This window comes from Ornithorhynchus anatinus, chromosome X3 (assembly GCF_004115215.2).
Source record: "Ornithorhynchus anatinus isolate Pmale09 chromosome X3, mOrnAna1.pri.v4, whole genome shotgun sequence".
NCBI lineage: Eukaryota > Metazoa > Chordata > Mammalia > Monotremata > Ornithorhynchidae > Ornithorhynchus > Ornithorhynchus anatinus.
Genome location: NC_041751.1, coordinates 32,674,028 through 32,701,091, shown reverse-complemented (window position 1 = coordinate 32,701,091; position 27,064 = coordinate 32,674,028). Strand labels below are relative to the sequence as shown.

At 49.5% G+C, this 27,064-nt stretch overlaps 4 protein-coding genes across 5 annotated transcripts; all 4 read right to left on the bottom strand.

Annotated features, from left to right (window-relative positions):
- Window positions 1–201: 201 nt before the first annotated feature.
- Window positions 202–1,131, bottom strand: ORNANAV1R3028 (vomeronasal 1 receptor ornAnaV1R3028). The gene has a single exon (NM_001253420.2). It carries the CDS (start codon window positions 1,129–1,131, stop codon window positions 202–204), a length of 930 nt encoding a protein of 309 aa, NP_001240349.2.
- A 13,307-nt stretch (window positions 1,132–14,438) lies between these two features.
- Window positions 14,439–18,229, bottom strand: ORNANAV1R3026 (vomeronasal 1 receptor ornAnaV1R3026). Of its 2 annotated transcripts, XM_029053585.2 has the most exons (2): window positions 18,172–18,229; window positions 14,439–15,404 (listed from the first exon to the last, which is right to left on the bottom strand). In XM_029053585.2, the coding sequence occupies exon 2, from the start codon at window positions 15,366–15,368 to the stop codon at window positions 14,439–14,441; it is 930 nt and encodes a 309-aa protein (XP_028909418.1). In that variant the 5' UTR covers window positions 15,369–15,404; window positions 18,172–18,229. The 2 variants fall into 2 exon arrangements, with proteins under 2 accessions (XP_028909418.1, NP_001240347.2); NM_001253418.2 differs by lacking the exon at window positions 18,172–18,229 and having other exon boundaries at window positions 14,439–15,368.
- A 1,598-nt stretch (window positions 18,230–19,827) lies between these two features.
- ORNANAV1R3025 (vomeronasal 1 receptor ornAnaV1R3025) lies at window positions 19,828–20,757 on the bottom strand. Its single transcript, NM_001253417.2, has one exon. The coding sequence runs from the start codon at window positions 20,755–20,757 to the stop codon at window positions 19,828–19,830; it is 930 nt and encodes a 309-aa protein (NP_001240346.2).
- Window positions 20,758–25,692: 4,935 nt separating this feature from the next.
- On the bottom strand, window positions 25,693–26,613 carry ORNANAV1R3024 (vomeronasal 1 receptor ornAnaV1R3024; the record flags this gene model as incomplete). Its single annotated transcript, NM_001253416.1, is given in 2 exon segments — window positions 25,693–26,326; window positions 26,328–26,613. Coding segments are annotated over 2 exon segments (920 nt in total), but the record flags the coding sequence as incomplete, so codon positions are not given.
- Window positions 26,614–27,064: the final 451 nt, after the last annotated feature.

The window sequence follows — 27,064 nt, the reverse complement described above, 5'->3', positions numbered from 1 at the left end:
AACGCACGGCGGTGTGGTGGAATGGGGAGGGGACGATTCCTAGAGAGAACCAGACCTGGGGGAGAGAAGGCTTTCTATCTTCTCCAACGGCTCTTGTTTTTTCCTTCACCATCCCCTGCAGGTCACCGGTGCTGCCCAGATCAACTGGTCACCCTCTCCCGATTAGATCCCAACGGGAAGGCAGTCGGCTTCTCTCGGACTCTAAGAGGGATCCGTGTTGGACCCAGGAGATTCCCTTCCCCAGAAAGTTCTCATCCTCCTGTCGCTGTGAACGATCAGGAAGGGACTGACAACTGAGAAGGTGAATGACAACACCATGTGACTGTTGACCAGCAGAGGGGATTTCTCTTTCATGTTAAAAATAAAGCTCAGCATGACTGACTGCCTCCCGTAGAGGATGACGTAGAGGGTGACCAGGGCGATGACTCTCTTGGCCGCTCGGACCTCGGGCATCGCCCTGGAGGGGCCGTCGGGCCCGTGGAGGTGTCGGACCCGCCGGTGGTGTCTGTACAGGACAAACACCATGTAGCCGCTGGCCGCGCTCATTAATACCACGAAGAACAGGTCCCGGGTGGAGAGCATAAAAGCAATGGCCAGGGCGATTTCTGCACTGGCAGTGAGTGTCGAGCAGTATTTGAGGTCCAGGGTAATCCGAACAGCGCTGCTGTTCTGTGGCCCCGTGATATATATCAGTGCATTAGCGTCTATTAACATGGAGAGGATCCAGGAGAGGAGGCAGAGGGGAAGAATCCACTTGGGCAATTTAGCTTTGACCCCCGCCCACCGGGAAGTGCCGGGGCTGATGGTGACGGCCTGGAAGATGCTCAGGAGGCAGGTGGTGCAGATGGCAAGGCCCCGGGCTATCCTATAGATATAAATGAGGATTTTGCATCCAACAGCGTTCAAGAAATTTCTTCGCCCCCAAGCTGACATGGTCTCGGGGATTCCACTGGCCAGGAGGATGATGGTGTTGGCTAAGGCCAGGTGAGCCAGGATCAGATCAGAAGAGCTGATCTTATGGGTGGCAGAGATCACGCGAATATAAAACAGGATGAGGAAGACGTTCACTAAGACCCCAATGCTGATCTGTAGCAGCATCACCATCCCAAAGGAGAGTTCCGTCCTGTCCATTGTCCTGATTTTCCAGTTAGAATGACAGGAGGTGTCCTATTAATCAGCAGGACACCTTCAGAGCAATCTGGAAGGTGGAAGGAAAAGAGAGGAAGAAAGGAGAAGAAGAAGGAAGAAGGAGACAGAGAGAGAGAAAAAAAATAGAGAAACAACTGGAACATAGTATACTACTCAACAAGGATTTGATAGCACGTCTAAAGAAATCTATCCCCCATACTGAAGAAAACCCTCCCTACATCCCACCGCACCCTCTCACTTTTTACCGTTCCTTTTCAAACCTCTCAAATGAAGTTTCCTCCCTCGGTTCCTCTTATTTTCCTCCAATTCTATCCTTAACCCTCTCCAATTTGGCTTCCACACCTCCATTCCATTGAAATTGCCCTCTCTGCAGTCGCCAGTGAACTCCTTCTCAATTAATCCTATGGTTTCGGCTTCATCCTAATCCTCCTCTCAGTTGCCTCTTGCACTGTGGACCACTCCCTTCTTCTGGAAACACGGACTTAACCTTGGCTTCACCATCTGTCCTTTCTTGGTTCTCTCGGCCTAACCTTGGCTTCACCATCTGTCCTTTCCAGGTCCTCTATCTCTCTGACCTTTCCTTCTCATGGTCTTTCACCCTTTCTTCCGCTGATGTTCCTATTCCCTAACCGTGGGGCTGCCTTAAGGCTTAATTCTGCATCCCATTTACGCCATGCCCATTCTCATTTACACCCACGCCCTTTGAGAACTTATTTTTTCCCAAATCTTCAACTATCATCTCTCCGTGAATGACTCCCAAATCTCTTTCCATCTCTGGTTGCCCTTCCCCTCACATTTCCTCTTGACTCCAGGGCAGTTTTATATAGGTTTCTTGCCAGTGTCTCAAAATTAATATCTCCACAACACAAATCTTCATCTCCCCGGCCAAACTCTTTCATCTCCGCGACTTTCCCATCACTGTTGAAAACAATACCATCCTCCGGGCCTCACAATCCTGCAACCTTGGTACGATACTCGATTCATTTCTCTCACAACAGACCTTCACCAAATACACGATATACAGACCTTCACCAAATCCAACCTGTTCTACTTTCACAGCATCTCTATGATCCGCGCCTTCCTCTCCATCCAAACCGCTATCGTGTTTGTCCAAGAACTTGCGATACCCAGCCTCTACTCCTGCTTCAGCTTCCATACTGACCTCCCTACCTCCACCCTTCCCCCTATTAATAACAATGCGGTATTTGTTAAGCTCTAACTTTGTGCCCAGCACTGTGCAAATGCTGGAGAAATGCAGTAGGATCAGGTTGGACACCTGCAATTTATTTAAAAGTTAATGTATATTAATGTCTATCTCCCCCTCTAGACTTTAAGCTCTAATGGATAGGGAATGTGTCTGTTTACTGTTACATTGTTCCCTCCCAAGCGCTCAGTACAGAGCTCTGCATGCAGTAAGCGCTCAATAAATAGGATTGACTGACACAATCCCTGTCCCATATAGGGCTTAAGTAGGAGGGAAGAATAGGTATTGAATCCTAATTTTTCTGATGAGGAAATATATGCACAGAAAAGTTAAGTGACTTGTCTGGAGTCACACTTGCCTGCTCCCTTGGGGGAGGCAAGATTAGAACCCAGGGCCTGTGACTCCCTGTACCAGGCTCTTTCCACTTCGCTACACCGTCACCCCTAATGGTTACCCCCCAAGGGTTGTGCATGATTTTCCTCTGCATAAATCCTGTGAATCTCCTGGCTTCTACCATCATGGGGGCATGAAGTTCTTAGAACTCACTAGCGCTAATTTCACGTGTATAAACAGGTCACACTGGGGTGAACGAGGTGTTTCAAGAGCACAGTTGAAGGGAGGATGTTTTCTACATAAATTAAAATCAGAAGAGAACCCACTTGTCTTGAGCAGATTTCGGTCCACATTTAGGAGGCAGCCTAAATGGAAAGTAAGCAAAGTGGAAACAGTGCAAAGAAAACGGGACGGGCAGACCTGGCTCTGCCACTGTGTGACCTTGGCCAAGTCACTTAACCTCTCTGATAATAGTAATGATGGTATTTGTTAAGCTCTTACTATGTACCCTCTCATCTCTTGATCTCGCATCTACCCCAGCGCGTAGCACATAGAAAGCGCCAGATAAATACTATGATGATGATGACGATTTCCACCGGTTTCTCTAGAATCACAGTCTTTTCTGACTGTGCACCGCTCAGTGGCAAATCTCTGCCCCATAGCAGATGGTTACGCTAACCGTAACACCAACTCCCTAACCCTGCAGTGCATGAACTGGCTCAAATCGATAATAAACCCACGAGGGACGACGCGATGAAGGAAGAGAGGCAGAAAGGAGTAGGAGAGAGAGGATGGAAGAGGAGACGGGAATAACAGGGTACTTACCTTAGCCGCTCTGTTCTGTGTTATTTCCACCTTCACCGTGGCCCCGAGGACGGAGAGGAAAACTCTGTGGTCCTCCTGTCTCTGTCCAGTGCATCTGTCCCGCTCCTGTGGGATCATGCAAGGATTGTTGTGCCAGTGGTGATCAGGAGTGGGGCCGAGAGGGAAGGAGAAACGGCTTCTCCCGGGCCAGAGACCCTGGAGTTTCTGCCACCCCGAGACACACGGCTGCAGGAGCGGGGGGAACCGTAGGGCACGGGGAGGTTTTTTTTCTGGGTAGCCACCTCGATCTGCCCACCGCCGCCTGGGTGTCATTAGAAGCAGCGTGGCTTAATGGAAAGAGCACGGGTTTGGGAGCCAGAGGGCGTGGGTTCTAATCCCGGCTCCGCCACTTGTCGGTGGTGTGACTTGCGGCAAGTCACTTCTCTGTGCCTCGGTTGCCTCATCTGTAAAAGTGGGATTTAAGACTGTGAGCCCCGCGTGGGACAACCTGATTACCTTGTATCTACCCCAGCGGGTAGAACAGCACTTGACACAAAGTAAGGGCTTAACAAATATCATCATTACTGATAACTTCCACGTTACTGATTATAATAATTGTAATATTAATTACAATACTTATTAACGATTACAACCATAACGTCATCCTTATAAATTAGCATGCGCTTAACAAATGCCATAATAATAAGAATTAGTAAGCGCTTCACAAATACCATCATGATCATTAGCGGAAGGCTTACGGAGCCAGCAGAGGCCATCCGGAAGACAACACTCTGCCTTGTACACATCCAGATGAATACTGATTTTTTGTTCAAAGAACTCCGACAGGAGGGATCCAGTCTGATACTGAGAGGGGTCTCTGCCCCAAAAGTCCTGGGAATTGAAAAGTGGGAAGCCCGGGAGAAGGCCCTTGAGCGATGACCAGCCTCGGTTTCTACTCCGGTCTGAAGCCGCAGAGCCGGAGAGCCCGGAAAACCGCACTGACAGAGAGGAGTTCATCCTACTCACCCATGTCCGTCGCTCGGGCCGGCTGGGACGGCGGCTCATGGGTGGTCGGACCCTTGCGAAGCAAGGCTGAGGCAGCGTTTATCAGCTGCCTTCCTCCTCTCCTCCCTCAGGGAGTGATTAGTGTGTGTCTGTGTGTATGTTTGTGAATGAGTGACTAACTGAACGCTAATCCGCTCTGACCCTCGGCCCGACACTTCTCTGGAAATGCCCAGACTCCCCTCCCTGCCGTCCACCCATCTGGGACAAGATGATCCCACATCTCTCCTCCAAATTATCTGCTTCTAATTGACCTTCAGAGATGGCCAGGGAGAAACAGGGCAGGCTCGGTGCCGTATCCTGCGGCCCCGGGGACATCCCATCTCTCCCATCCACGGCCCCGCTGTACCAGGAGCCAAGCCTGGGTGTCTAGAACATGTCTCTCTCAAACCCAGGTCACGCGCCCGTCTTTCAGCCCCCCTCCGCCTCTTTCTTTCCTGCGTATCTCATCCTCTTTACTCTGCTCAGAGAAGCGGCGTGACTTAGTGGAGACCGGGCTTGGGAGTCAGAGGTCGTGGGTTCTAATCCCGGCTCCACCACTTAGCAGCTGTGCGATTTTGGGCAGGTCACTTCACTTCTCTGTGCCTCGGTTACCTCATTTGTCAAATGGAGATTAAGTCCGCGAGTCCCAGGTCCTGATTACCTTGCATCCACCCCAGCGCTTAGAACAGTGCTTGGCACGTAGTAAGCGCTTAACAGATACCGTCATCATTAGTATTATGAGGGAGAGGGAGAGGAAGGAGGGAGGGAAAGAGGGTGTAGTGGTAGGAGCACAGGCCTGGGAGTCAGCTCTGCCACTTGTCTGCTGGGTGACCTTGGGCAAGTCACTTCACTTCTCTGGGCCTCAGTTCCCTCATCTGGAAAATGGGGATTGAGACTGTGAGCCCCACGTGGGACAGAGACTGTGTCCAACCCTATTTGCTTATATCCACCCCAGCGCTTAGTACAGTGCCTGGCACATAGTCAGTGCTTAACAGATGCCATTATTGTTATTATTATTAATGAAGATGGTGTTAACAGGTTGCTCCCTTCCTTCCCATTCCACCTTTGTACAGAAACTCACAAAATAACTGAAGCGGGGATTTAATCAGTACTACAGACTGGAAAGAATAGCAGCAGAAAAGGACCAAAGCCCAGGTTTGCAAGAAAATAATAATGGAATTTGTTAAGAGCTTACTATGTGCCAAGCACTGTTCTAAGTGCTGCAGTAGTTACAGAGTAATCAGGTTGTCCCACCTGGGCTCACTGTCTTAATCCCCATTTTTACAGATGAGGGAACTGAGACGCAGAGAAGTTAAGTGACTTGCTCAAAGTCACACAGCAGACAAGTGGCGGAGTCGGGTTTAGAACCCAGGACCTCTGACTCCCAAGCCTGTGCTCTTTCCACTAAGACACGCCGCTTTAAGGCTACCAGGTTCAAAGCTGCGAGGGTCAACCTTGATGATCTGATAACCAGAATTTGGTCACCGCGTGGCAAGCACATGGCTGCCTGAAGGCTTTATTTGGAAATAATAATAATAATTATGGTATTTGTTAAGCGCTTACTATGTGCTGAGCGCTGTTCTAAGCGCTGGGGGAGATACAAGGTAATCAGGTTGTCCCACTTGGGGCTCACAGTCTTAATCCTCATTTTATAAATGAGGTAACTGAGGCACAGAGAAGTCACGTGACTTGCCCAAAAGTCACACAGCTGATAAGTGGCGGGACTGTAGCATTAGAACCCACGACCTCTGACTCCCAAGCCTGGGCTTTTTTCACTGAGCCACGCTGCGATAGGATCAGCCTAAATGTATCCCCAAATTCAATCGTGAGAAGGAGCATGGCTTAGTGGAAAGAACATCGGCTTGGGAGTCAGAGGGCTTGGGTTCTAATCCTGCCTCCTTCACTTGTCTGCTGTGTGGCCTTGGGCAAGCCACTTAACTTCTCTGTACCTCAGTTACCTCATCTGTAAAGTGGGGATTAAGATTGTGGGCTCCACTTGGGAAAACCTGATTACCTTGTATCTACTCTAGCGCTTAGAACAGTGCTTGGCATAGAGTAAGTGCTTAATAAAGACCACTATTATTATTGTTTATGATTCCATTTTACCTCAGACATAACAGGCAGAGAGAAATACTTTACGGCATGAAACCTCCTCGGGATTGGTCACGGTGCAGCAGACAAGCAAGTACAGTACACAGCACAGGAAGTTCAAACAGGCAGACTTCCCTTCCACGCTCTTTCTCAGCTGAAATTGGCTCTGCCTTCTGCAGAGGTGGCATTTTCTGGCTACTGGAAGTTAAGCCGATTGACCCTCAGCCCTCTCGGTGAAGAGACAGTTTCAAAATATTTCCCAAGGCCAACCAGGCTAAGGAAGCCCGGCAATAAAACCCCACAACCAGACCAATTCCTGAGTGGGTTGGGAGCCAGGATCTGTTGGTGCCTGCCAAAATCCAGATGGTCTTCCCATGCAGGCCTGATATTTCTGTATGACAGTCTGGTCATTGGGTTCTGCTACAGCGGATATTCGAGCTCACAGATAATAATGATAATGATAATAGCATTGTAGAACAAATTAAACCCATGTGGTCTTTGGAAGGCCAAATGACACGATTTAGATTGAGCGTATTCTGGACACATAATCAGGAGGATTATTTCCAGGAGAAAAACACTAATGCTAGGAAAAGTCCAGAAAACGTGGAAGAGGCAGACCAGCGGCCAGATGGATAGAGACCATAACAACGATACCCGAAGAACCATTAGAAAGGTTGCGGATTTGGCCAGAGAACAGTAAATTCCTGGAGAAAGTATATCCCCGGAGTCTCTATTAATCGGAAACGACTCGACGGCACATAATAATAATAATAATGTGCTTATTATGTGTCAGACACTGTTCTAAAGCACTGGATAGGTACATAGTAATAAGGTAGGACACAGCCCCTGTCTCGCATTGGGGCTCACACAGGAGGGAGAACAGGTACCAAATCCCCAAATTTTCAGATGAGGAAACTGAGGCTCAGAGAGTGAAGTGAAGTTGCCCAAGATCACAAAGCAGGCAGGTGATGTTGATGGGATTAGGACCCGGGTCCTCTGGACCCCAAACCCGTTCTCTTTCCACTAGGCCTCAGTGCTCTTCAGAATGTAGACATTCAGCAGACTAGCCAGGCTGCCATGGAATAATGGAGTCATGGAAGGTGGTCTCGGGAGCACAGAAGCCCTTGGGAAGGAAGCCCCTCTCTTCTTTTCTACGACAGGGTAGCAGATCTACGGCTGCCAACTTTCTCCTTTCACTGGTCCTGCCTGCCGTTGGGCCGGGTTCCAGAATCAGATACCCAACCCGGTGGGGAGTAGGCGGTTTCCCTGGGACTCTAAGAGGGTTCCCTTGGGAAATGGGAGAGTCCATTTTCCAGAACGTTCTCATCCTCCTGTCACTGGGATCATCAGGAAGCGGACTGACGGCCGAGAAGGTGAATGACAACACCATAGTAGGCTGTTCACCAGCAGAGGTGACTTCTCCTTCATGTTCACTAAAATGCTCAGCATGACGGTCTGTCGTCCGTAGAGGAGGACGTAGAGGATGACCAGGGCGACCACTCTCTTGGCCGCCCGGACCTCGGCATCTCCCTGGGGGACCGTCCGGGCCCGTGGACGGTGCCGGGACCTGCCGGTGGTGTCTGTGCAAGACAAACACCATGTAGACACTCGCCGGTGCTCATGAGCCACACGTAAAACACAATCCCAAAGGGAATGCACAACTGGCCATATAGCATTGGTTGCCCGCTGCGCTGATAGAGACAATGAGCAATGATTGAGATCCAGTATGATTCGAAGTTGTTGCTGCTCGTTCTGGGGGACCTGCCATGTATATCAAGCACTATTGACAATCTACGATCAGATTGAGGAGCCAAAAATGAGGAGGCAGAATGGAGTTGGATGCACTTGGGTAATTTGGCTTTTGATCCCCGCCCCGCGGGAGGTGCCTGGGGGGCTGGGGGACGGCCTGGAAGACGCCTCAGGGGCAGGTGGGTGCAGATGGCACGAGGCCCGGCCCCACTCGATATAAGTAACCAGGATTTTACAACCCCACATCATGCCAGGAAGTTTCTCATTCCCCAGCTGACACAGGCCTCGGGAATATCCACCGGTGAGGGGATGATGGTGTGGCCAAGGTTCAGAGGTGGATGAGAATCAGGTCCCCGAGGGAGCCGGGTTATGGTTGGTGGAGACCATGCCAGATGATAAATAGGGAGGAGGAAGGCATTACTGAAACCCCAATGCTGATCTGTAGCAACATCACAATCCCAAACGTGAGTTGGGTGACATCCATTGTTTTGAAGTTTCGATTAGGATCGGAGGAGTCCACCTGCAGAGCAACCTGGGAGGGAGAAGGAGATGAGAAAGAGAGCAAGAGAGACACACCCAGAGAAGGAGAGAGCGACGAGAGGGAGACAGTGGCAACAATATAGAAACCGAGTCATAGGGAAGGTCTTGGGTTCTAATCCCTGCTCTGCCACTCGTCTGCTGTGTGACCTCAGGCAACTCACTTAACTTCTCTGTGCCTCAGTTATCTCATCAGTAAAATGGGGATTGAGATGGTGAGCCCCACGTGGGACAAGGGCCTGTGTCCAAACTCGATTAGCTTGCATCCATCCCAACGCTTAGTACAGTGCCTAGCACTTAAACAAATACCGTAATGATTATTGTTATTACCAAAGCTCATACCCACTCTAAGCATTTAGTCTGTCCTTTGGGCCGAATCCATAAACAATTTTCCCCACTGCTCCTGGGCAGCTCCACTGTGTGGATCGATTCAAGTGGTGATTATGAGATCTTACCCAGGAAAACCACTGGCCTCTGAGTTAATGGAAGAAAACCATGCTTAATATGGATTAATCCGGGAACTATCCCAATCACTTAGTACAATGTTCTGCCACACAGTAAACACTCAATAAAATATTCTGGTTGATTGACTGACTCTCTATATTACTTGTAGATGATGCCAAAGCAGCATGGAATAGTGGACAGAGTATGGGCCTGGGATGCAGAGGGTCATGGGTTCCAATCTTGGCTCTGCCACTTGTCTGTTATGTGACCTTAGGCAAGTCACTTAACTTCCCTGTGCCTCAGTTACCTCATCTGTAAAATGGGGATTGAGATTGCGAGCCCTACGTGAGACGAGGGACGGTGTCCGACCATACCTGCTTGGATCCACCGCAGCGCTTAGGACAGTGCCTGGCACATAGTAAGCACTTAACAAATACCATAATAATAATTATTATTATTACCAAAGCTCATATCCGCTCTAAGCATCTAGTCTGTCCACTGGCCCAAATCCATAAACAATTTCTCCCACTGCTCTTGGGAAGCTCCGATGTGTGGGTCGATTCGAGTGGTGATTCTGGGATCCTACGCAGGAAAAACACGGCATCTGAGTTAATGGAGAAAAACCATGCTTAATATGCCTCGATCCTGGAACTGTCCCAATCACTTTGTACGATGCTCTGCACACAGTTAGCACTCAAAACGCATTCATCGACTGATCCTCAGAGATGCACCAGAAAGGAGTGAGGATAAATATAGGGCAGGTAGGTGAAGTTTTAAAGGAGGAGTAAGGCTGAGCAAAAAGGAGACTGAGTATAAAAATTCGCTTGAAAACTCCTTTAGTCAATCATTCATTCATTCAATTGTATTTCTTGAGCTCTTAATTCATTAATTCATTCATTCAGTTGTATTTACTGAGCACTTACTGTGTGCAGAACACTGTACTAAGCGCTTGGAAAGTATAATTTGGCAACATATAGAGCCAACCCTTACTCAACAACGACTTCAAAGTCTAGAAGCAGGGAAACAACAAAACAAAACAAGTAGGCAGGCATCAATAGCATCAAAATAGATAAACGGAATTATAGAAATATACACATCATTAGTAAAAGAAGTAGAATAATGAATATGTACAAGCATTCACAAGTGCTGTGGGGAGGGGAGGGGGGAGAGCAGAGGGAGGGAGTAGGGGTGATGGGGAGGGGAGGAGGAGCAGAAGAAAAGGGAGGATGTGGGCAGAGCAATGTAGTAAGCACTTGGGAGAGTGTAATACAACAATAAACAGACACATTCCTTGCCCACAAAGAGCTTGCAGTCTAGATGGGGGGATAATCTATACAGAAATCTATACAGAAATCAATACAAATAAATAAATTACAGATATGCACCTAAGTGCTGTGAGGCCGGGAGGGGAGAAGAACAAAGGGAGCAAGTCAGGGCGATGCAAAAGGAGTGGGACAAGAGGAAAGGAGGGTTTAGTCTGGGTAGGCCCCTTGGAGGAGATGTGCTCTCAATAAGGCTTTGAAGGTGGGGAGAGTAATCATCTGTGGGATTTGAGGAGGGAGGGCATTCCAGGGTAGAGGCAGGACGTGGGGCAGGGGTCAGCAGTGAGATAGGTGAGACCGAGGCACGGTGAGAAGTTTGGCATTAGAGGAACAAAGTGTGCGCTGCGTCATTGGAGGGGGGACGATTAATGGGAAATTGTGAAGAGTGAGGTTTGGGGAAAGGATGATATCTAAGACCGAGGGACACAAGAACACAGGGACAGCCACAGTAGCATCCCGGGCCAGACCAGTGGCCCGTCCAGCCCAGTGCTCGTTCTCTGGCCCGACTCTAAAGGAACTTGGAGGTACAGAATGACAATAATGGTAGCATTTATGGAGCACCCACGCACTGTATTGCAGTTCTTGAAAATAATAATCACAGAGAGAACTGATACTGATAGAAGATGATGAAGCTCAGTCGCAAAAAAAAAAAAAAGATTTTGACTGATGTGGAAGGAAATGGCCCCTCTCAGGGTCGCACCAGGAGGGTTTCCAGTACTCTACCAATCTCGGCTATGGGAGGGAGAGTCAAGCAGAGGTCTGTCCCTGCCGTTCCTAGCTTGGGCAGTGGCTAGGGAGTGGAAGGCAATCTGTTACAAGTCAAAACTCACCCATGCTGGGCAGCAGGGGCATGGGAGAGAGTCGAGGGAGGAGACCGGAGTTTACTGCACAGAGGGCGGCAATGGTAAACCACTTCGGGATTTTTACCAAGAAAACTCTATGGATCCACTACCGGAACGATTGCAAACAGAGAGCAGGTCGTTGTGCAAGAGATGTGTCCGTGGTGTCTCTATGAGTTGGAAACAACTCGACAGCATAAGACAAGGAGGGAAATGGGCAGCCGTTGGAGGGTTTAAAGGACAGAGGATCCTTTAAGCGATGCTTCAGGGTGATGATCCGTGCAGTGGCAGGACACGGAAGTCGGAGGGACGAGAGGTGTTTTGGACGGGCCGAGGGGAAGGGACTGGGAGAGGTAGATTTCAGGAAATGAGAGAGGATGCAGTCGGTGGTACAGACGCGGAGGGATGATTTCGAGAGAGGGCAGAAGATTTCTTGAAAAGCAGCTGGGAAAGAGGAGAAACAGAAGGATGGTGTAGTAGAGCGGCATGCGTGTGTATGGGGGGCGGGAGGGGGAGGAGACCCCAGAGTTCCCATGGAGAACCTAAAACCCCACTGATCAGGAGATGGCTTTATCCTACCTTTCTCCATCGTTTATTCTGCTAGGGAGGGCGGTTCACGGACAGTCAAATTCTGGCAGAGGAGGCGGAGGCAGCATTTATCAGCTGCTTTCCTCATCTCTCCCCTCCTTCAGGGAGGGATTTGTGTGTGTGTATGTGTAAGTGTGTGTGAGAGAGAGAGGCTCGCGGAGGACTAATCTGTTCTGACACTCAGACGGGGACATCTCTGGAAATGCCCAGACTCCCCTCCCTGCTGCCCACTGATCGGAGACAAGAGAAACCCAGATCTCTCCCCGCAATTATTTGCTGCTAATTGACCATCAGAGATGCCCAGAGAGAGAGAGGGCAGCCTCAGTGCCGTATCCTGCAGCCCTGGGGACATCCCAGTTCCCACCCACAGCCCAACTCTGCCAAGTGCCAAGCCCGGGTCTCTACTGCATATCTGACTCTCTCACCCCCAGGGTCACACATGGCCACAGAAGCCCCCTCCCTACCCGCGAATCGCCTCTTCATCAGCCTGTTCCGCACGAGGGAGATCGGAATGGCGTTATCTCCTAACAAGAATAGGAATAATAACCGTTGCTGCATTCGTTAAGTGCTTATTGTGTGTCAGGCATCACACTAAATGCTGGGGCAGACCCAGGTATTTAAACAGGTTGGACACAGTCCCTTTGGAGGAACAGCAGTGACAATAATGATAGCATTTCTTAAGCACCCACACACTGTATCGCAGTTCTTGAAAATAATAATAATAATAATAATAGTATTGCAGTTCTATCTAATAGAACTGATAGAACTGATACTGAGTACCCCGTCCCTGCTCCTCCTCGTTCTTACAGTCCAAGTAGGAGGCGGAACAGGAATCGAATGCCCAATTTACGGATGAGGTAACCGAGGCCTGGAGAAGTTAAGAGACACAGCCAAGGTCGCTTCCCAACCTCACTAGCACCTCCTGAATCCATACCTTCCTCTCCATCCAAATTGCCATCACGCTGGTCGAAACCTTTGTCACATCCTGCTTCGACTACGATAATGACGGTATTTCCATCAGTCTCCTCGCCGACCTCCCTGACTCCAGCCTCTCCCCTAATTCCGTTCAGAATTCATTTAGATGCCCAGTTGATTTTTTTTTTTAATTTTGTGCACATTCTCTCGTTTCTCGAAAGCATCCAGTGGCCTTCTATTGCTCTCTGTTATCCACTAGCTCACTCCATCTCACATATGACCCTCTTAAGCCATTATTTTCTGGTTCACACTCTTTGCTCCTTCCAAACTCACCTTTTAACTGTGTTTCACTCCTGATTCTCCCACCACCAACCCGTCACTCACACTGTTCCCCCAGCCTACAACTCCTTTCTCCCCATCCCAAATCCATCAGACCGTAGCCCATCCCTTCTTCAAAACCCTCCTAAAATCCCACCACCTCGAACAAGTCTTCCCTGATCGATTCCCAAGCTCCAGGTTGTACCAACTCAACATCCCCAGCTAGCTCTTATGTGTTTATTTATACGCAGCCTCAACATTTGGGTATATAAGCGTGTTCACTGTTCGCTCAGTTATTTATTCTGATTTCACTGCTCTCAAATAGTCTTGTGTCTGTCTCCCCCCATTAGAATGGGAGGTTCCTTTTGGCAGGGATTGTGTCTTGTTCTAGTGTTGTGCTTTCCTCAGTGTTTGAGACAGCGCGTCACTCCTATTCCCAGTTCCCGTACTGCATCGGTGGCAGGTGAGGGTAAGAAACACCTGGATGGATGAAGGGAAGAGCTATCTTATTGACTGGTGCATCCACTTTGGGAAACTGAGAGAAGTTACGTGGAGAGAGGAACACAAGTTCAAACTGAGAAGTCCCCAGCTAAAAGCCATGGATGGAACTTGGAACGATTCAGAGCGGCACGGAAGCCGAAAGAACTCTGAGCTCTTCTGTATGGATTTAATTGATGTTCTTTTGACCTTATACTGGGGCAACCAATTAATAATAATGTTGGTATTTGTCAAGCGCTTACTATGTGCGGAGCACTGTTCTAAGCGCTAGATACAGGGTAATCAGGTTGTCCCACATGAGGCTCACAGTCTTCACCCCCATTTTACAGATGAGGTAACTGAGGCCCAGAGAAGTGAATTGACCTGCCCACAGTCACACAGCTGACAAGTGGCAGAGCCGGGATTAGAACCCATGACCTCTGACTCCCAAGCCCGGGCTCTTTCCAGTGAGCCACGCTACTATTGTCACTGTAATCGTCTGCCCATAAATGCAGCTCACGCTGGGCCTGGCCCAAATCGGGGTGGTGCTGCCCATTTCGCGACATCTGGTCGCCCCATTCCAGTGGGAGACCTATGGGGAGAGCTGGAGGATCCCCTGGGACCCTACGAGGGATTCGTGTCAGAATCGGGAGATTCCCTTTTCCAGAACCTCCTTATCCTCCTGTCGCTGTGGATCATCAGGAAGGGACTGACGGCTGAGAAGGTGAAGGACAGCACCATGTGGACGTTCACCAGCAGGGGAGATTTCTCTTTCGTGTTTATCATAACGCCTAGCGTGATTGTCTGTCGCCCGTAGAGGAGGACGTAGAGGATGACCAGGGTGACGACTCTCTTGGCCGCCCGGACCTCGGGCAACGCCCCGGGGGAGCGTCCGGTCCCGTGGAGGTGCCGGACCCGCCGGTGGTGTCTGTGCAGGACAAACACCATGTAGCCGCTGGCCACGCTCATGGACCCCACGAAGAACAGATCCCAGAGGGAATGACCAATTGCATTTAACAGGGTGATGCCTGCACCGACACTGACTGTGGAGCAATATTTCAGATCCAATATGATTCGAACCCTGCTGCTGTTCTGGGGCCCAGTCATGTACAACAGCGTAGAAAAGTCTATGAACATGTTGAGGACCCAAGAGAGAACACAGGAGGGGAGGATGCCCCTGTTCAATTTGGCTTTGACCCCCGCCCACCTGGAGGTGCCGGGGCTGACGGTGACGGCCTGGAAGACGCTCAGGAGGCAGGTGGTGCAGATGGCGAGACCCCGGGCTACTCGGTACAGGTAGATGAGGATCTTACAGCCAACGTCATTCAGGAAATTACTCGGCCCCCAAGCTGACACGGTCTCAGGGATTCCGCTGGCGAGGAGGATGACGGTGTTGGCCAAGACCAGGTGGGCGAGGATCACGTCGGAGGAGCTGGACTTGTGGCTGGCAAAGACCGCACGGGTGTAAAACAGGAAGAGGAAGATGTTCGCTGAGGTTCCAATGCTGATCTGTAGCAGCATCATGATCCCCAAAGGGAGGTCACTGGCGACCATTGTCTTGAAATTTCAGTTAGGATTGGAGGAAACCTCCTGTTGGGCAAGGAAAAGAGTGAGAAAGAAAGAGACGGAGATATATCTATCTATATCTATCTATATCTAATCCCGGCTCTGCCGCTAGTCAGCCGTGTGACCTTGGGCAAGTCACTTAACTTCTCTATACCTCAGTTACCTCATCTGTCAAATGGGGATTAAAACGGTGAGCCCCACGTGGGACAACCTGTTCACCTTGTATCCTCCAGCGCTTAGAACAGTGCTTTGCACATAGTAAGTGCTTAATAAATACCACAATTTATATCTATCTATCTATCTATCTATCTATCTATCTATCTATCTATCTATCATCTATCTATATTCAGGGAGACAGAGATGAACAACAGATAGACAAGCACATACACACACACATGCTGAGAAGTAGCATGGCCTAGTGGCTAGAGCAAGGGCCTGGGAATTAGAAGAATCCCGGCTCTGCCACTTGTCTGCTGTGTGACCTTGGGCAAATCACTTCACTTCTCTGTGCCTCAATTACCTCATCTATAAAATGGGGATTAAGACTGTGAGCCCAGTGTGGGACGGGGACTATGTCCAACCCAATTCCTTTTAACCACCCCACCGCCTAGTACAGTGCTTAGCTCATATAGTAAGTGTTAAACAGACACCACAATTATTATTATTATTCGCAGTAGTATTGTTATTACACATAAATAGGGGCCTGGGAGTCAGAGGACCTGGGTTTTCCTATCGGCTCTGCCAATCGCCTGCTGTGGGAGCTTGGGCAAGCACTTGGCTTCTCTGTGCCCCAGTTTCCTCGGCTGTGAAACGAGGATTAAATTCCAGTCCTCCCCCCTACTTGGGCTGTGAACCCCCTGAGGGTCAGAGCTGTTTCCAAGCTAATTGACTTGTACCTTCCCCTGCACTTAGATCATTGTTTGACACATAGTATATGCTTAACAAATACCAAAACACACACCCCTACGTACTCCTCCCTCTCAGTTGTCACATTCCATCCTCTGCTAAATCCTGCTGGTCTTTCTTACGCATGTGCTCCAGGATCCACCCCTTTCCTCTCCATCCAAAGAGTGACCATCCTGCCATGAGGTCCAGTCATATCGCTGTCAGGCTTTTGCATCAGCCTCCTCGCTGCTCTTCCCTACTACTGGATGAATAATATTCTCAAAGGATTGCTGGATCCACATATCTCCTCTCCTCAAGACCCAGCATTGACTCCCCGCATCCCACCTTCTTAAACGAAAGTTCCTCACCATCACCCCCTTGGTTCTTCTCCGTCTTTCCCCACCTCACCTCTCAACTCTCTTTTCCCACTAGTCCCCAGCTCACTGTCTCTGCTCCTCGCAAATGAGGGAAAGCGGCATGGCTTAGTGGAAAGAGCCCGGGCTTCCCTTTCCCTCTCTCCATTGCAGCAAGCCAGCACAATCTTAGACGAGAGTTGGGCTTTAGTTCTGATGAAAAAACTCGACTTTCTGCACCCCATTAGTAAGAATACCCCCGTTGGGGTCACCCCTCTCTGCATCTCACTGACAGAAGGGCACAGATGCGAGAGTCACACTGACTGGGACATGGACTAAAGGGGAAAGGCGAAGCAGCGTGGCTTAGCGGAAAGAGCGCGGGCTTGGGAGGCAGAGGTCGTGGGTTCTAATTCGGCCTCTGCCACTTGTCTGCTGTGTGACCTTGGGCAAGCCACCTAACTTCTCTGTGCCTCAATTACCTCATCTGTAAAATGGGGATTCAGACCGTGAGCCCCACGTGGTTCAACGCGATTACCTTGTATCTACCCCAGTGCTTAGAACAGTGCTTGGCACACCGTAAGGACTTAACAAATACTATCATCATTATTATTTCTATGACCCAGGAAGGATGGAGAGGCAAAGAATGCTAGAGGAAGAGAGGAGAAAGAAAGGAAATCTGAGAGTCAGGAGGAAAGACGTAGTGGGAGTCTAAACGGGGGAGTGTGAAGGGAGCTCGTACAGAACAAGAACTTGGCTCTCTAATAATAATAAAAATAATAATAACAATAATTGTGGTATTTGCCAAGCACTTACTTTCTGCCAAACATTATTCTAAGCGCTTGGGAAGATACAAGGTAATCAGGTTGGACACAGTCCCCGTCCCAGATGGGCTCAAAGCCTTAATCACCGATTTACAGATGAGGTAACTGAAGCAGAGAGAAGTGAAGTGACATGCCCAAGGACACAACAGACGGGGTCAGAAACCTGGTCCTTCTGACTCCCAGGCCCATGTTCTATCCGCTAAGTCACACTGTTTCTCCAATTTATTTGAATATCTGTCTCTCCCTTTAGTCCTCCTTTGTTCCACTCTCCCATGCTCTGCACACAGTAAGTGCTCAATAAACACAATCGATCGATTGATTGCAACATTGGTCCGGGATAGTTCCGCCTCCAACCCAACTACCAGGGCCGAAGCGGGGATCTCCGTGGCATGGCCGTCTCTGCCCAGTTTACCTTTCCTGCTCCTAAGGAAGGTGGGGGCATTGCTGGATCAGGGTTGTCCCGGAGGGTGGCCGAGAGGGAACAGGAACCAGTTTCTCCCGGGTCACGGTCTCCGCAGCCCCGCTACCCCAGGAGAAGTGGCCGCAGAAGGAAGAAGGGAGAACCGTGGGGCACAGGGAGACGTGTGCTGCGCAGCCTCCTCTGTCCCTGCCCCAGTCCTCCCTGCCGGCCACTTCCTGGGAGCCACTGGAGAGCTGTGCTAAACTCTAATCTGAAGCCTCCGAGTTTTTAAGGAAACCGCACTGAGAGAGATGTGGCTTGATCCTACTCACCCGTCTCCGTCGTTCTTGTTGACTAGGAGGGCTTCTCCAGGGTAGTCAGACTCTGAAAGGACAAGGCTGAGGTAACATTTATCAGCTGCTTTTCCTCATCTCTGCCCTCCCGCAAGGAGTAATGAGTGTGTGTGTGTGTGTGTGTGTGTGAAAAAGTGACCCGCTGAGCACTAATCCCCTCTGACACTCGGATTGGGACATCTCTGGAAATGCCCAGATTCCCCTCCCTGCTGCCCACTGATCTGGGACAAGGTAGCCCACGCATCTCCCCATAATTACCTACTCCTAATTGACCATCAGAGATGCCCATGGAGAGATAAGGCAGCAACAGTGCCATATCCTAGGGCCCTGGAGGCCTCGCAGCTCTGGCCCACAGTTTAGCCTCTGCCTCTGGTGTGCTATTTCATCTTCTTCAATTAAGTTTTCAACTTGGGTTTGTCGCTCTCATAAACTAATCTTGATGTTTTACTTAAGCTCCCACACACCCATTTAATCAGTAAATCAATAGAGAGCCTGGGTTCTAATTTCAATTCTGTCACTACCTGCTGTATGTCTTCAGGAAAATCACTTAAGTTTTCTCTGCTTCGGTTTCCTCATCTGTAAAATGTAGATGACTTACTTCTTTTTCCCTGCATTACTCTCTGTCTTAGAATGTGATCTTCATGTGAAGTGTCTGACCTGATTATCTTGTATCTTCCCCGGTGCTTAATAGAGCTTGTTCATCCTCCCTCCCAGCCCCAAAGCACTTAATGTACAAATCTGTAATTTATTTATTTCTATTAATATCCGTCTCCCCCTCTAGCTTGTTAGCTTACTGTGGACAGGGAATGTGTCTATTACACTGTTATATTGTACTCTCCCAAGCACTTAATCTAGTAGCCTGCACACAGTAAGTGCTCAATAAATAATTGGTTGATTGATTAGAACATTTGGAGCATAGAGCACTTAAGAAATATCGCAATTTTTATCATGATCAGTTTAAACTTAGTGACAAATCTCCAGTGCTTTGGCTGAATTCTAGGTGCAAGTTCACCCTTTGAAACTATTTCCAGAGACCAGTATCAAACTCAAAATTATTACTGTTACAGAGTTGCACTGTAATATGATCACAGCTCCATAGCGAGTTTATCATTTAAAAAAAAATTTCATAAGATCGCGTCCATTTATTGGAGTGGGGGAACACAACGAAGCACAAGATAGCGTTTCCAGAGGAAAACTCTACTTAGCTTATCACTTTTTGCCTTAAAACCGGGCAGTCCGGTCCAGAGGAAAGAGAATGAGATTGAGAGTCAGTTGACGTGGTCAATAGTCCCACCTCTGCTATTGGCCAGCTTTGTGACTTTGGGCAAGCCACTTAACCTTCCTTGGCCTCCATTTCCTCCTCTGTAAAACGGGGATAAAATAAGTCGCCACCCTCCCTCTTAGACTGCAAGCCCTGTGTGGAAAAGGGCCTACATCTGATCCGATCTGATAGTCTTGTATCCATCTCACCGATTAGCACTGGGCTTGGCACACTAGTAGGCATTTAATCAATACTATCATTAGTAATTATCACTTTCTCCTCTCTTGAAAATGTGGCAGCTCGATGAGAGCTGGGGGACAAGCAGCCGGGCCGACAGGCGGGCGGGAGGGCAGAAAAGAGGATTTCCAAGGACCCTATGGAGCACCCGGGTTGGAGACGGGAGATCCTTTTTTCCAGAATGTTCCTATTCTCCGGTCACCGTGGGCCATCAGGAATGGACTGATGGCTGAGAAGGTAAATGCCAGGACCATGTGGGTGTTCATGAGGAGAGGAGACTTTTCCTTCATGTTCAGGATCACGCTCAGCGTGACTGACTGTCTTCCATAGAGGAGGACGTAGAGGGTGACCAGGGCGATGACTTTCTTGGCCGCCCTGACCTCAGGCATTGTCTTGGGGGAGCGTCCGGGCCCGTGGAGGTGCCGGACCCGCCGGTGGTGTCTTTGCAGGACAAACACCATGTACCCGCTGGCCGCGCTCATGAGAACTACGAAGAACAGATCCCGCAGGGAGAGAGCAACTGCAATGATCAGACCCTTTTCTGCACTGGCAATGACTTTTGAACAATATTTGAGATCCAGTACGACTCGAACAAGGCTGCTGTTCTGTGGGCTTGTCATGTGGATGGGTGTACTTAAATCTATCAGCAGATTGAGGACCCAGGAAAGAACACAGAAGGGGATGATGCACTTGGGTAACTTGGCTTTAATTCCTGCCCAGGGGGTGGTGCTGGGACTGATGGTGACGGCTTGAAAGACGCTCAGAAGGCAGGTGGTGCAGATGGCAAGACCCCGGCCCACTCGGTATACATACATACAGATTTTACATCCGAAAACATCCAGGAAATTTCTCCATCCCCAAATCGACATGGTCTCGGGGATTCCATAGGTGAGGAGGATGACGGTGTTGGCCAAGGCGAGGTGGGCGAGGATCAGGTCAGAGGAGCTGGGCTTGTGGCTGCCAGAGACCTCACGGGCATAAAACAGGAGGAGGAAGATGTTCACCGAGACACCGATGCCGATCTGAAAAAGCATCACAGTTCCAAAGGGGATGTCCCTGGCTTCCATTCTCTTGAATGCTCATTTCAAAACTAAAGGAAACTTCCTGTAGATCAACCTGGAAGTGGCAGGAGGAAGAGGAAGAGGTTGGAAAAGATAAAGAAAAAGATGATAGCGAGAGGGAGGGAGAAAGAGCGAGAGAGAGGAGAAAAAAAGAGATGAGGAGAGAGGAAAAGAGAGGAAAGATGAAGGAGAGTGAGAGAACCATATAAAGAGTTCAGAGAAGCAGTGTGCTCTAGGGGAGAGAACAAAGCCAGGGGTCAGAGGATGTGGGTTCTAATCCCGGCTCTGTCACTTGTCTGCTGTGTGACCTTGGGCAAGTCGCTTCACTTCTCTGGGCCTCAGTTCCCTCATCTGTATATCGGGGGTTAAGACTGCGAGTCCCACGTCGGGATAGATTCTGTTTGACCTGATTACTCTGTATCTATCCCAGTGCTTAGAACTGTGCCTGGCAGATACTGGGCACCTAACAAATACCATTATAAGAGTGCTTATTTCAGCGTTCTTCACACGGTAAGTGCTCAATCAATACTATTGTTGCAACACTGGTCTGGGATATTTCCACCTCCAACTTTACTACCCAGGGCTGAAGTAGAGATCTCTGCGGTATAGCTGTCCCTGCCCACTCTACTCCTCTTACTACTGTGGAAGTGGGGAGCATTTCTGGGTCAGGGGTGTCTTGGAGGGCAGTGAAGAGGGGACAGAAAGGAGCCTCTCCCAGGCCATAGTCCCTGCAGCCCCGCTACCGCAGCAGACACAGCATGGGAAGCAGCGTGGATTAGTGGCAAGAGCCCGGGCTTGGGAATCAGAGGACATGGGTTCTAATCCCGCCACTTGTCTGCTCTGTGACCTTGAGCAAGCAACTGAACTTCTCTGTGCTTCATCTGTAAAATGGGGATGAAGACTGTGAGCCCCACGTGGGACAATCTGATTACCTTGTATCTACCCCAGGGCTTAGAACAATGCTTGGCACTTAGTAAGCGCTTAGTAAACGCCATTATTATTATTATTACAGCTGCAGAAGGAGGGAGGGGGAATCGTGGGGCACAGGGAGATGGGTGCTGTGCAGCGTCCTCGCTCTGCCCCAGTCCTCCCTCCCAGGAGCCACCTGGGAGCCGTCGGAGAGCCGTACTAAGCTCCAATCTGAACCTGCAGATTTAGGGAAAATCCGGAAACCACGCCGACAGAGGGACGTCACCCATCTCCATCAATCGTGCTGGCTGGAGGGGCAAATCGGGGGAAGTCGGACTTGGGTGGGTCAAGACTGAGGTAGCATTTTATGGGCCATTCTCCTCATCTGTGCCCTCCCTCAAGAAGTAATTAGTGTATGTGTGTGTGTGTGTGAGAGAGAGAGAGAGAATCTTTGGTATCATTGGACCATTCTTGAGGTGTCAGGAGGGTGGCTGAGAAGGATCAAGAAAAAGGTTCTCCCGAGCCACGGTCACCGCAGCCCTGCTATTCTGGGAGCAACGGATGCAGAAGAAGGGAGGGGGGAACCATGGGGAATAGGTAGACGAGTGCTGCTCAGCTGCTTCTCTCTGCCCGGTCCAGCCCGTCACGGTCAGCCGGATGGCAACACTTTGCCTTCTACATATGGAGATTAAAACCGATCCTTTCTGAGACCTCAGACAGGAGCGGATCCGGTCTGATGCCGAAGGGCCTCTGCTCCAGAGGTTCCGGGATTGGGAAGGTGGTGGCCCTGGGAGAAGGCTTTTCAGGGGTGACCAGCCCCGGCTCCCACCCCAGAGCTCCAATATGAAGCTGTAGAGGTTTTACGGGAAAGCCCAGAAAACGCACCGACAGAAGAGGGGGACCTTATCCTACTCACCCGTCTCCATCGGTCGGGCTGACTGGGAGGGCACCTTGCAGTCAGTCAGACTCTAAAGGGATAAGGCTGAGGCAGCATTTATCAGCGGCTTTCCTCATCTCTCCCCTCCCTCGGGGAGTGATGAGAGAGAAAGAGAAAGTAAATGAGAGATTAGCTGAGCACTAATCCACTCTGACACTTGAACCTGGACCTCTCTGGAATTGCTGAGACTCCCCTCCCTCCTGACGGCCAACCTGGGACGAGATGAGCCCAGATCTCTCCCAGATCTCTCCCAGCAATTATCTGAGAAGCCCACGGAGAGACAGGGCAGCCTCAGTGCCATTCCCCGCAGGCCCGGACACCCCAGCTCCCGCCCGCAGCCCAGCACTGCCAGGGGCCAAGCCTGGCTCTTTAGTGTATATCTGACGTGCTCACCCTCAGGGTCACACATGGACACAGATGAGGTAACTGAAGCACAGAGAAGTGAAGTGACTTGCCCAAAGTCACACAGCTGGTAAGTGGCAGAGCCAGGATTAGAACCCAAGACCTCTGACTCCCAAACCTGTGCTCTTTCCATTAAGCCATGCTACCTCAAAGAAGCCTCACTAGATTCTTCCCGACCTGGGCCTGGGGCCCCTCTGGCTGTTGGGGGCTGGAATCAGTCAATCAAATGCACTTACTGAACGCTTACTATATGCAGACCAATGAATTAAGTGTTCATCTCCTTGGTGGGACTTTTGGTCTAGAACAGCCTACCTGGAATTTAATTGTGTCCAGAAAGTGTACTAAGTGCTTGGGAGAGTACAAAAGAGTACCTGCCTTCTACACCCTTACAGTATAGTGCATCTAGGGGTCCTATCTTCTAACTATTGTATTCTTCCAAGCATTTCCTACAGCTCTCGGCACATAGTAGCTGCTCAAATAATCAATCAATGGTATTGATTGAGTGCTTACTATATGAAGAGCGTTGCACTAAACGTTTGGTTGAAGTTGGTAGAGATGTACCCTTCCCACAGTGAGCGAACAGTTTAGTGGGGGATACAAATACTAATATAAATTCATGAATTATGGGAATGTACATCAGCGCTGTGGGGCTGAGCGTGGAGTGAATATCAAGTGCCCAAAGGGGACTAATCAAAGTGCATAGATGACAGAGAATGGAGAAGGAGTTGGAGAAGGAGGGCTTAATCAGGGAAAGTCTCTTGGAGATATTTTCTATGGTATTTGTTAAACACATCACAGGTCTAGCACTTTTCTCAGTGCTGGGCTAGATACCGGATAATTAGGTTGGACGGGGTCCTTGTCATTTGTGGAGCTCACAGATTAAGTTGGAGGAAGGAGGATTTAATAACCATTGTCCCCTTTTACAGATATGAGGTAACTGAGGCACAGAGACGTTAAGTGACTTCCCCAAGGTCACACAGCATACACGTGGTGGAGCCGGGATTAGAATCCAGGCTTCTGATTCCCAGGCGCGTGCACTTTCCACTAGTCTATGCTGCTTTTCCCTTAATAAAACTTTGAAGATGGGGAAAGTGGTAGCCTGGTATTCAGAGAGGGGGAGTTTCAGGACAGAGGGATGACATGGGAAAGGCGTCGGCAACGTGTAAGATGGGATCAAAGAACCGTGAGCAAATTGGCGTTAAAAGAGAAGTGTGTAGACTGGGAGAAGGCAAGTATTTTATTAGGAATGATGAGAGAGGATCAGAAGAGCAAATGGAGAGGGTAGGTTTTGAGTGGAGGTGAGAGATTTCTTCTTGACATACTGTTGGGAATATTGGGAGAGTAAAGGGGAGAGGAGGAGGTTTAGGAACTGGGGAGGAGCGGAGGAGATTTTAGGGAGATCGCATCTGAGGCATTCAATTTTATCAGTAAAGTATGTGGCCAGGCTAACTGGGGGAAAGAGACGACAAGAGATTTGATCATCAGTGAATGGACGGATTGAAGGAACTGGATCTTGGAATGAGAGTTGGCACTGCAGCTCATAATAATAATGATAATAATGTTGGTATTTGTTAAGCGCTTACTATGTGCAGAGCACTGTTCTAAGCGCTGGGGGAGATACAGGGTCATCAGGTCGTCCCGCGTGAGGCTCACAGTTAATCCCCATTTTACAGACGAGGGAACTGAGGCCCAGAGAAGTGAAGTGACTTGCCCACAGTCACATAGCTGACGAGTGGCGGAGCCGGGAGTCGAACCCATGACCTCTGACTCCGAAGCCCGGGCTCTTTCCACTGAGCCACGCTGCTTCCCCAGCTCATAAGGCGGATGAACTGCTCAGATTGTTGAGTGGTTGCCCTGAGTTATAACTGTCTCACTGTATGATGGAGTGACACTGTTCACCTCATCCATCCCCTCACCCAGGGTCAGTGAGGTAATAAAAACCTCCCTCCCCGCCCCACAGCACTTGTGTATATATGCCCATATTTATTATTCTATTTTATTAAAGAGGTGTATATATCTATAATTCTATTTATTTATAGTGACGCTATTGATGTCTATTTGCTTTGTTCTGTTGTTTGTCTCCCCTCTTGTAGACTGTGAGCCCGTTGTTGGGTAGGGATTGCCTCTGTTGCCAAAATGTACTTTCCAGGTGCTTAGTATGGCGTTTTGCACACAGTAAGAGCTCAATAAATACGATTGAATGAATACGTGCCAGGCACCATACTGAGCACTGGGGTGAGTACGAATTAATCGGGGTGAACACAGTCCCTGTCCCACGTAGGCCTCAGAGTTCCAATCCCCATTTTACAGATGAGGTAACTGAGGCACAGACAAGTAAAGTGACCTGTCCAAGGTCACACAGCGGACACGTGGCAGAGCCAGGATTAGAACCCATGACCTTCTGACTCCCGGCCCCGACTCTATTTACGACCCCATGCTCCTTTAGGTGAGACTCAGGAGTCAGGCAGAATCAGCCTTCAGGTCCCTACCTGAAGGCTACCCGTTTAGACTGTGAGCCCGTCGCTGGGCAGGGATGGTCTCTCTATCTGTTGCTGAATTGTACGTTCCAAGCGCTTAGTACAGTGCTCTGCACACAGTAAGCGCTCAATAAATACTCTTGAATGAATGAATACCTCTCTCACTCTGCGGGTCTTAAGGATGCAGTGGGAAGACAGGCAGCTTCCTTGGGACTTTTATGAGGAATCCACGGTGGAAATCGTTGACTGTCTTTTCCAGAACGTTCTCGTCCTCCTGTCACTAAGAATCACTAGGAATGGGCTGATGACAGGAAAGCCAAAAGACATCACCATATGGATTTTCACCAGCAGAGGAGACTTTTCTTTCCTGTTGAGTAAAACACTGAACATGATGGACTGTCGCCCGTAGAGGAGGACATAAAGAGTGACCAGGGTTATGACTCTCTTGGCTGCTTGGACCTCGGGCATCGTTCTGGGGGAGCCACCGGGCCCGTGGAGATGTCGGACCCGCCGGTGGTGTCCGTACAGGACAAACACCATGTAGCCGCTGGCCAGGCTCATGAGCCCCAAGAAGGACAGATCACGTCCAGAGAGCATAATGGCATTTAACAGGGCGGCCTCTGCACTGAGAATGGTTATCGAACAATATTTAAGATCAAATGTGATGAGCACGGTGGTGCTGTTCTGGGGGCCTGTCACATACACCAGTGAATTCACATCGATCAGCAGATTGAGGACCCAGAAAAAGACAAAGGAAGGGAGGATGTACTTGGGTAATTTGGCTTTGACCCCTGCCCACCGGGAGGTGCCAGGGCTGATGGTGATGGCCTGGAAGATACTCAGAAGGCAGAAGGCAGGTGGTGCAGATGACAAGATCCCGGCCCACTCGGTAAATATATAAGATGATTTTACAACCAGCGGTGTCCAGGAAATTTTTCCATCCCCAAGCAGAAATGATCTCTGGGATCCCATAGGTGAGAAGCATGATGATGTTGACCAAGGCCAGGTGGGTGAGTATCAAGTCTGAGGAGCTGAGCTTGTGCCTGGAGAAGGCCATGTGGGCATAAAACAGGAGGAGGAAGACATTCCCTGACACCCCAGTGCCGATCTCTAACAGCATTACGGACCATTGAGAGAATGGGAGGGAGAGGGAGAAGGAAAAAGAGACAAAGTGTGTGAGAGAGAGGGATGGAGAGAGGTAGAGGTGGAATAATAAAAATGAAGGGGGTGGGGAATTGGAATGGAAAAGGAAGAGAAACAGGGAGAGAGGATGGGGAATGAGAGGGGGAATGAGAAAAGTAGCAAGAGCAGGAGGAAGAGACTGAGAAAGAAAGAGGGAAGAGAGAAGGAGAGTAGAGAGAGAAAAGAGTGAGAGGCAGAGAAAGAAAGAAGATGGAGACGAGAGAGAGAGAGGGGAAAATGGAGGGGAGAAAACGTGAGGCAGAGAGAAAGAGGGAGAAGAGTGAGAGAAAAAAAGGAACAGATGAAAGGAGAGTGAGTCAGAAGTACAATGAGAGATAGAGGAGAGAGGATATAAAGGGAGAGGGATGAAGAATGAAAAAGGGAAATTAATCTATCAATCAAAAGT